The sequence below is a fragment of the Canis aureus genome, chromosome 13, assembly GCF_053574225.1.
Source record: "Canis aureus isolate CA01 chromosome 13, VMU_Caureus_v.1.0, whole genome shotgun sequence".
In the NCBI taxonomy this organism is placed as follows: Eukaryota; Metazoa; Chordata; class Mammalia; order Carnivora; family Canidae; genus Canis; species Canis aureus.
The window spans coordinates 7181496-7190333 of NC_135623.1; the positions used below are offsets into that span (position 1 = coordinate 7181496).

Sequence of the window (8838 nt, forward strand, 5' to 3'; positions counted from 1 at the left end):
AAAAGAAGCAGCAGCAGCAGCAGCAGCAGCAGCAGATCTGGACATATCTCCCTCTGGATAGGCCCGTGTCCTGTCCTGAATCCTGGCTCAAGCGCTTGCTGGGGTCCCTACTAGGACATGTGACTTAACTTCTCCGTGCCTCTGTTCCCTTACCTGTAAAATGGGGATAGTAATATGTTATTACACGTGTACATTATTGTACATAGTTATCAACAGGAATAAAGGAGTTAATAAATATGAAGCTCTAAGAACTGTGTGTGGAATATCATAAACCCCGATGAGAGGCAGCTGTTATTTGTTATTATTATTATTATGACTGAACGAGATTTCTGTTGTCAAACCGTTTACCTACCATTTTCTTCAATCCTAAATCTAACAAATGAAAAACGACCGCCCGCTATTTTAATGCGTAACATTATTTCGCGTCACTGTGAAATTGTAATCGTAAAACCACCGCGATTGTAAGACCGCGCGTCAGCGGAGAGCTTGAACGTTTCTGCACTTCGGGGGGTTGTTTCCAACCAGCTCCAGGACCAGGGGGCGACAAACAGCCCGCCCGCTTTTCGGGTTAAGGAACGGAGAGCCCGCTGTCTGCGCACGCGCGGCCACGCCCAGGAGGGCGGGGCCTCCACGCCCCGGCCCCGCCCCGGCCCCGCCCCCGGCCCCGGCCCCGCCCCCGGCGGCCGCCCCGGCCCCGGCCCCGCCCAGTCCGAGGCGCGGCGGGCTCGCGACGCCAGGCCGGGAGGTAGGGCAAGGCCGGGCTGTCCCACGTGGACGCGGCGGAGTCCCGGAGTCCCGAGGCGGGGCGGGCCGGCGCCCCCTCCGCCCGCCGCCCGCCGCCATCTTGCACCCGGAGCGGGCAGCGGCGGGGGGGGAGCGCCCCCGGGGCCGCGCTTGGGCCCGGGGCGGTGGCGGAGGGCGGGGGCGGGGCGGGCCGGGCCCGGGCGGGCGCCGTCGGTGAGGAGGCCGCGGGGGGCGCGAGGCCCGGGCCGGGCCTGTCCTCGCAGGGCAGCGCGGCGCTGGGGGGACGCGTCGCAGGCCCTCTCGCCCCGGGTTGCGGACACGGACCGAAGGCTCAGAGCGGAGGCTGGATCGCGGGGGTTGACTGTCTCCGTATTTACCGTCGGGGGAAAGGGACGCCGGGCGGCGGCGCGTGACCCCGGGCCCCGGGATGGAGCCCCTCGGGGAGCCTGCCGCGCCCCCGCCCGCCTCTGCCCCTCTCGCTGTGTCTCAGAACAAATAAGTGGAACCTTTAGGAAATAATGGTAGTATCAGGAGAAAGTTTGCTGCCCTGTCTTCCCTCTTTCTGTTGGTTTTATTCATTTCTTGCTCTTTTTTTTTTCCTTAGGAATTTAAAAATGCTGAAAAGCAGATACTGTGATATGTTCCCAGGGACCCCCAGCAAGGTGATGGCGGGGGGAGTCCGTCCCGGCAGTCCTGTCCACCGAACCCTTTAACACCGGGTCAGGCGGCCTCAGCTGTCAAAACGGGGCCGACCTGAGGGGCGTCGTCAAGGAAGTGGCTGGAAGTCCTTTTTTTACCCTTTCTTTCTTTTTTTTAAATTTAAATTTAATTTAATTTATTTATTCATGAGAGACACAGGCAGAGGGAGAAGCAGGCTCCCTGCAGGGAGCCCGACGTGGGGCTCGATCCCGGGACCCCGGGGTCACGCCCTGGGCAGCGGGCAGACACCCAACCGCAGAGCCGCCCAGGCGTCCCTCTTTTCTTTCTTTGGTTAATCAGCCTCTTCTGCGCCATCCAGGTGAGAGCTAAGAAGTATTCCGAGGCCAAGTCATGGATCCACCAGCGCGTAAAGAAAAATCCAAAGTTAAAGAACCTGCCAGCAGAGTTGAGAAGGCCAAGCAGAAATCAGCCCAGCAGGAGCTGAAGCAGAGGCAAAGAGCAGAGGTGAGATTAAGGAGGAGGCGGGTGTACCTGGTGTACCTGTAGTCGGCTGGAGGTGGTGCTGGAGCAGAGACTAGTAGAGAGGAGAGCTGTGAGGGGAGCACGACCAGCCTCCAGGCGAAACAGCTGTTCTCCTAGGAGGTCACTAAGGTCCAGGATGATGCCAGAACCCATCACCACATGACTCCTGTGCAGAGGGTTTTTTTGTTTTTGTTTTTGTTTTTAAGGATTTTATTTATTCATGAGAGAGAGAGAGGCAGAGACACAGGCAGAGGGAGAAGCAGGCTCCATGCAGGGAGCCCGATGCGGGACTCGATCCCGGGTCTCCAGGATCACACCCTGGGCCGAAGGCAGCGCTAACCGCTGAGCCACCCGGGCTGCCCCAGTGTGCAGATCTTTTGTGGGAGAAAGAAAGGGAAAAGAGAAGGGACGTGGAAGGGAGGGGTCAGCAGGAGACAAGTGTTGGACACTCCTGAGTACAGATATTTAGGCTTTGGCCTGGAGAGTAGCTGCTCATAAGTAGAAGTAGAGACCCAAGCTCTACACCCACCAAACGTATTTCTTTGTTCATTCGACACTTAGAATCACCTTGAAAATGAAAAAATAAATTGCTCACACTACCACATCCAGACAAGTATTTTCTTTCTTTTTTTTAAAGATTGTATTTATTTATTCATGAGACAGAGGCAGAGACCCAGGCAGGGGGAGAAGCAGGCTCCCCATGGAGAGCCGGATGCGGGACCCGATCCCAGGCCCCCGGGATCTGAGCTGAAGGGAGCCGCTCAACCACTGAGCCACCCAGGTGCCATGTGTTTTTATTTTAGTTTGTAATATCAGAAGAAAGCTTGCTGCACAATCTTCCCTCTTTCTAGCCTTTTTTTTTTTTTTTGAGAAATTTTAAAATATGGAAAAGCAAAATATTATAACAAACACCTGGGTACTCAGCCTGCCAGATTGGTAGTGGCTAATATTTTGTCCTAATTGCCTGTAGCTTTTTAGATAAATAAAAAATATGTGTGAATTTAAAGTCCTCTTTGTTCATTTCCTGTCTTATATACCCTTTTACCCTCTCTGGGCATCCACTATAATTTTTTTATGCTTTTACGCTCACATATATTAATAGATATCCTTGAGCAATATACAATGTTCTTTTGTGTTTTAAAATTTTACATTAATAAAATCTTGTGTTTTATTTTACATTTTGCTTACATTATGTTTTTTAGAACTATTCATGTTAATATAATAATCTAGTTTATTCCTCATCATTGCTTACAGTAGTCTATTTTATTTTTATTTATTTATTTTTAAAGATTTTGTTTATTTGAGAGAGAAAGCATAAGTGGGAGGAGGGGCAGAGAAAGAGAAGAAGCAGGCTCAAGGCAGGGAGCCTGATGTGCGAATTGATCCTGGGATTCCAGGATCAGGCCCTGGGCCAAAGGCAGGCGCTAAACGGCTGAGCCACCCAGGGATCCCTGATTCAGTATTTCCTTATAACACCCAGTGCTCATCACCCATCACACCCCATCCCCCTACCTACCCTCTGGGGTAGGTACCTAACCATCAGTTTTTTCTCTGTAGTTAAGACTCTATTTCTTGGTTTTAGAAACAAAGCAAATGAGCATCGGGGAGAAAGAGGAATACAGTAGTCTATTTTATAAATACACTTTAGTATATATACCCATTCCTCCAGTGATGAAAATCTAAATTATTTGGGTTTTTTTTTTGCTGCTGAAAACATTGCTGTAGTGAAAAACTTAGATGTCTCCTTTGGGACCTGTGTTAGAATTTCTGTAGATCATATATAACTAGAAGTAGAATTACCGTGTGTATTTATTTCAATTTTACTAGGCATTGCCAGATTGCTGTCAAAGAGATTGTACACGTGTGCACTCCCATCAGCAGTGTAAGAGAGTTCTCATTTCTCACTTCTTTTCCTACTTGATAGTGGCACACTTTAAATTTGTGTTGATTTGATTCATCTGTTAAATACTGAGCTGCTACTATGTGCCCAACATTGTTGCAGGAGCCTGAGGGGCATGACTGGCCGAGGCAGAGAAGAATCCCTCCCTTGGTGAATGCCTTGGTGAACTCAATCCCTGCTTGGGTTCTGTGGGAGAGGCAGTCAATATACTAAATAAATTGAATAACATGTTTGAAATGAATCCGTAAACTGAAGTCCACCTGTGGATTGAAACAGACCATCTGAGAGCTACGGATGTGCATTCTAACAAATTAGAATGCATGTCCTCCCCTTTCCTTCACCTCTCTGCCCCCACCTGGATGCAGGCCCCCAGATGATTTGACTGCGTTGTACTTTGGGGAACAGTTTGAGGACTGCTGTAAGAAACAGCCTGAGGAAACTGTCCTTTGTGCATGCTGTAGGGATAGATGTTGACATTCTTCACATCCTTACTGACACCCTTTGGGTGAGGTTCCACAGGTTAGATTTCTTAGTCCAGCTCCAAATTCCAGCTCCTTAAGAGCTCCAGTTCTCCCCATAGGGCCTTGGACAAGATGCTTCACCTCTCTGAACTTCAGTTCCTCGGTTCCCCCTTGAAAAATGAGAATGATGAGATCTACCTCACAAGATTGTTACAAGGAACAGAAATGTGTGTAAAGTACTTCACACACAGTGCATGGCACAGAGAAAGCCCTCAGTGGACGGCAGCAGTTGTTAGGGACCACGTGCTTCCAAGCAGTTGGCGGCTTTTACCATGCAGACCCTGGGTGGAAGGAATGATTGCATTGATGGTGACGTGCTGAAATGAAATATCAGAATTCAATAATGGGATATCAGAACATTGAAATGTAATATTGCCAGGTACAGGGCCAGCCTGTACACGCATGACCATGCGTATGCTCACACCAGGGCTTACTATTGCTACTCCCATTCTGACCTTTGTAAGTCCTGCCTGGCATAAGGAAGGGAGATGGAAAATATGTGACTTTGTGAAGTAGAAGATACTATTCTCACTTGAAAGTACAGAACCCCTAGTTACTGAGGGACTGAGGGGCAGGACTGCAAGCGCACCACATCTGACCTTGGCTCCTTTTCGCTTTGCCCTGCAAGGGCCTTGCTGTTTGCTTTATCTGTGCTGCCTGGAATGTAATCTCCTAAGATAGGAATGTGACAAGACCCTTGGGGGCAGGAAGAGACATAGTTTCCGTTCAATTCAACAAAGATGCCTCATTCCAGAAAGTTAGATGTGAAGGAGCTATGTGACCAGTAAATGGGAACAGAGGGCACGTGTGGCCTGAAGCCGCATTTGAAACCGTTGGTGACCCTTTCCCTCTTGAAAGTCCTTCATTTCTTGGCTCGGACCTGCTGACCCATTTCAAGTCTCTTCTTTCTCTGCTTATTTTATTTTCCCTTCCACCAGCCTGCCTTTTGGATCTGGAGCTCTCTAAGAAGCTACTTAATATCCCTCTCCGTCCCCAGCTCAGTCATGCAGATTAAAATGCTCATTAAAGCACAAATGGGTGAAGCACAGGTTTGAATAAATGTATGTATATTCATATATATATATTCATATATATATAGCGTGTACAGCTTAAAGAAGATGAATGAAACAGGCACCCTGTGACTACCATCCAACTTAAGAATTAGAACATGAGCAGTAATTTGAAGCTCCTGGGGCCTCACTCTGGTCCCATCCCCAGCCCTTCCCTCGTTCCCTGACTTTATGCCGATCATGCTGTTGCTGTTGTGCACTATTTTAGTATTTCTCTGTGAACTCCCAAATAAAATTTTGTAGCCTAACAATGTACTGTCTAGTTGGCATGTTGCTGAATTTTATAAATGTTACATTCCGTAACTGACTCTCTTGGCTCAGCTTCTTTTCTTTTTTTTAAACTATTTGCATCTATTCATTTCTTTGTTTTCATTGTGGTAAAATATACATAACATAAACGTTAGCCATTTTAGCCATCAATATTATGCTTTTTGAAAATCATTTGTTTGTTGTTTGTACTTGTTTTCATCACTGTGTGGAATTCTCCATTTCCTTAAAGATTATAGGATCTTGGGGCCTCTGGGTGGCTCAGTGGTTGAGCGTCTGCCTTTGGCTCAGGGCATGATCCCGGGGTCCTGGGATCGAGTCCCGCATCAGGCTACCCACAGTGAGTCTGCATCTCCCTCTGCCTGTGTCTCTGCCTCTCTCTCTCTCTCTCTCTCTGTCTCTCAAGAATAAATAAATAAAATATTTTTTAAAAAGTGGAGGGAAAGATCATAGGATCATTCAAAGTTTGTATTTAGTCAGCTTTGATCATGTTATGTTCCTAGGGATTTATTTCATTTGGGTTTTCAAACTTACACAAAGTTCATAATATTTTGATTTAATTTCCATTACATCAGTAATTATGTTTTCTTTTTGATTCTAATAATGTTTATGACTGCCTATTTTTATCTTGATAATTCATGTCAGAGATTTACAGGATTTTCTCTAGTACTTTCAAAGAACCATCTTGCGGAGTTGATGATCCTCTCTTGCACATTTGGTTGCCTTTTCTGCTCTTTATTTTGTGTTTTCTATTTGTCTCACTTTCCAGTTTCTTTTTTTCCCCTTCTTGTCTTTTCTTAAACGAATCAAATTATATCACCTGCACATAAACACACTCCTTCATTTTTCTCTTCTACACATTGAAAAGTTTATGTTTCTGTTCTTTAGTGGACAGATTGATACCACAAGGATAAAGAAAGGTGAGGAATGAGGTAGATGCCTCACCTTTCACCTGAGAATGTCTCTTGCTGTTTTCCTGCCATCCCCACTCCCTGCCCTACGTCATATTCTTGCTGCCTCCTCCCTGGACTATTGTAATGATGCCTTATAAGTGGCCTATAATCTCTTCTTCCCCCACTTTCTCCCTCACATGGTCTCCAGTTATCTTTCCCAAAGCAGAGATATAATCAGGTTGTTCCCCTGCACGCTAATCTCGCTGGCTCTTCAGAGTCTGGCCAAAGTCCAGAGGCCTTGGCAAGGCATTGAAGGCTCCAACATACTTGTCACTTTCTCAAGCTCCCCAAACTCTACTTTATAATATCCTTCATATTAGCATAGTTGAAGTTTCCAGAACTAATCCTGTACTTTTCCATTCTGTTTAGTTCATACTACCCCCAGCCATCACCTGTCACGTCCTTTCTCCAGTCTCTGCTTGTTCAAATCCTCCTGATCCTGTAAAAGCCAGATCAAGCACCTGCCTCACTGCATCTTTCCTGATTCTCCAAATGGAATTAGTACCTGCCTTTCTGTTCCCTTCTCACTGTGCCTGCATTACCACTGCAGTCCTGGCATTTTCAAATGCCACAGCCTGTGGCGTCTGAAGACAGGTGGAGCAGCTGCCTTCTCTGCTAACATATCTTTTTCTCCCAATCAGATCTATGCCCTCAACAGAGTCATGACAGAGCTGGAGCAACAGCAGTTCGATGAGTTCTGTAAACAGATGCAGCCTCCTGGAGAGTGAGCCACCCTATGCTCAAACTAGGTGGGACCCTGGAGGCTCTGTTTGTCAGCTTGGTACCAGTTTTACTGAGATGATGATCCACTTGGAACCTTACAGATTTAGACAAGAAGACATTTGCATTATTCCTAAAACTGGATAAATCTGAACTTCCTGTATGTACCTTCTGCTTCATTGGTTCCTTCAGTCTGAATTGGCCCAATGCTTGCTGAAGAGACTTGTTTTGTTCTCCTAAGACAATAGATTCTTTTTTTTTAACCTTTTTTCTATTGTTTGAGAAAAATCAGTGTTTCTTGTGAAACTGTAGATCTTCTCCAAAAATACAAATAAAATACTAATAAAACATTCGTCTGCTCATACTTTAGCTTGGGATGCCTGGCCACAGAAAGTAGAGTCAGAAAAAATGTAAGAGGTAAGACAAGTTGAGGGGAGAAGGAAGGAGTAGAAGGGAGACAAGAAAATGTCTTTCCAGTTATCGTTCTTCCTAGGGCTAAAGCTCAGCAAACCCAACGACTCCTAAGTGTTCAGCCACTTGGGTATAATAAATATGTGACGCTTTATTCCCAGCTGAGCCACTATTCAGAGCAGAGGCCTGCAGCTAGGATTCCTCTCACCTTGTGATGGACAGCTAGCAGCAGGCTTGGACCAGCAGGGAGACGTGTGCAGGTGCTTTTCGCTTTTCATTGTAGGAGCTACTTTATCAGGCCTAGACGTGGGTTTGTGACGGAAATGTCCAGAACTGGTTCCTCAAGAACCATTCACCTATCCATCATCTACCTGCCGTCTTTCCATATCAAAAGTGTAAAGTTTCTGCTTCAGACACTTGTATCAGGAATGGTGGTTCATACTTCAGCTTTTATGATAATAGAGTTATTTTAATGCTGAGCAAAAGGAGAGCTTGTTCTTTCAGGGTATCTCATTTCCAGATATTACTGGGGAATAGGGAGAAGGATGTTAGAAAGCAGAATATGTATGGAAATGAGGTGGGCCACTCAGGACAGAGGATCTGGACACCCCTACCTCCTTTTGTCTCCACCCTAGAAATGCCTATATTTTCTCTACTGGTGTTGGGAATCTCAAGCAATCCTCATCTCCTCTTTGTCTCTCTGCTACCTCTGAAGTCACCGAGAATTCCATTCTTGCTGTGGCTGATTTTGGAAGTCTGGGGTTATTAATGGGATGTGAGAAACTTGCTACCACTGTGAAGAATGTGTTCTGGAGAGCCTAAGTTATAACTAAGGATAATCTCTACAAAGATTATCCCCATAAATGGTAATTAGGTTCTATAGTGTCCTACCAAATCTGGATTGAATGAGGATTGTTTGGTTTTGTTTTTTTGAGGAGTTGGGTTTGGAGTGAACTATTATAAACCTATAAAATGCTGTAGTATACTACAAAGAGCAGTTTTTGGTCTCCAATGGCCTTGGGTCAAGTAGCAATTCTACATTAAGTTATTAGCCTCTGAGCCTCACTTTT

At 46.2% G+C, this 8838-nt stretch overlaps 1 protein-coding gene across 9 annotated transcripts; it reads left to right on the forward strand.

The window, feature by feature from the left end:
* Positions 1 to 649: 649 nt before the first annotated feature.
* SVBP (small vasohibin binding protein) lies at positions 650 to 7707 on the forward strand. 9 transcript variants are annotated; one of them, XR_013350151.1, is made up of 4 exons: positions 677 to 745; positions 1349 to 1406; positions 1763 to 1908; positions 7279 to 7707. XR_013350151.1 is itself a non-coding variant. In XM_077844444.1 (3 exons), the coding sequence occupies exons 2-3, from the start codon at positions 1795 to 1797 to the stop codon at positions 7363 to 7365; spliced, it is 201 nt and encodes a 66-aa protein (XP_077700570.1). In that variant the 5' UTR covers positions 650 to 745; positions 1763 to 1794; the 3' UTR covers positions 7366 to 7707. The 9 variants fall into 9 exon arrangements, 1 of the variants encoding a protein (XP_077700570.1); XR_013350148.1 differs by having other exon boundaries at positions 713 to 745; positions 1349 to 1463; XR_013350150.1 differs by lacking the exon at positions 677 to 745 and adding an exon at positions 942 to 957 and having other exon boundaries at positions 1349 to 1463.
* Positions 7708 to 8838: the final 1131 nt, after the last annotated feature.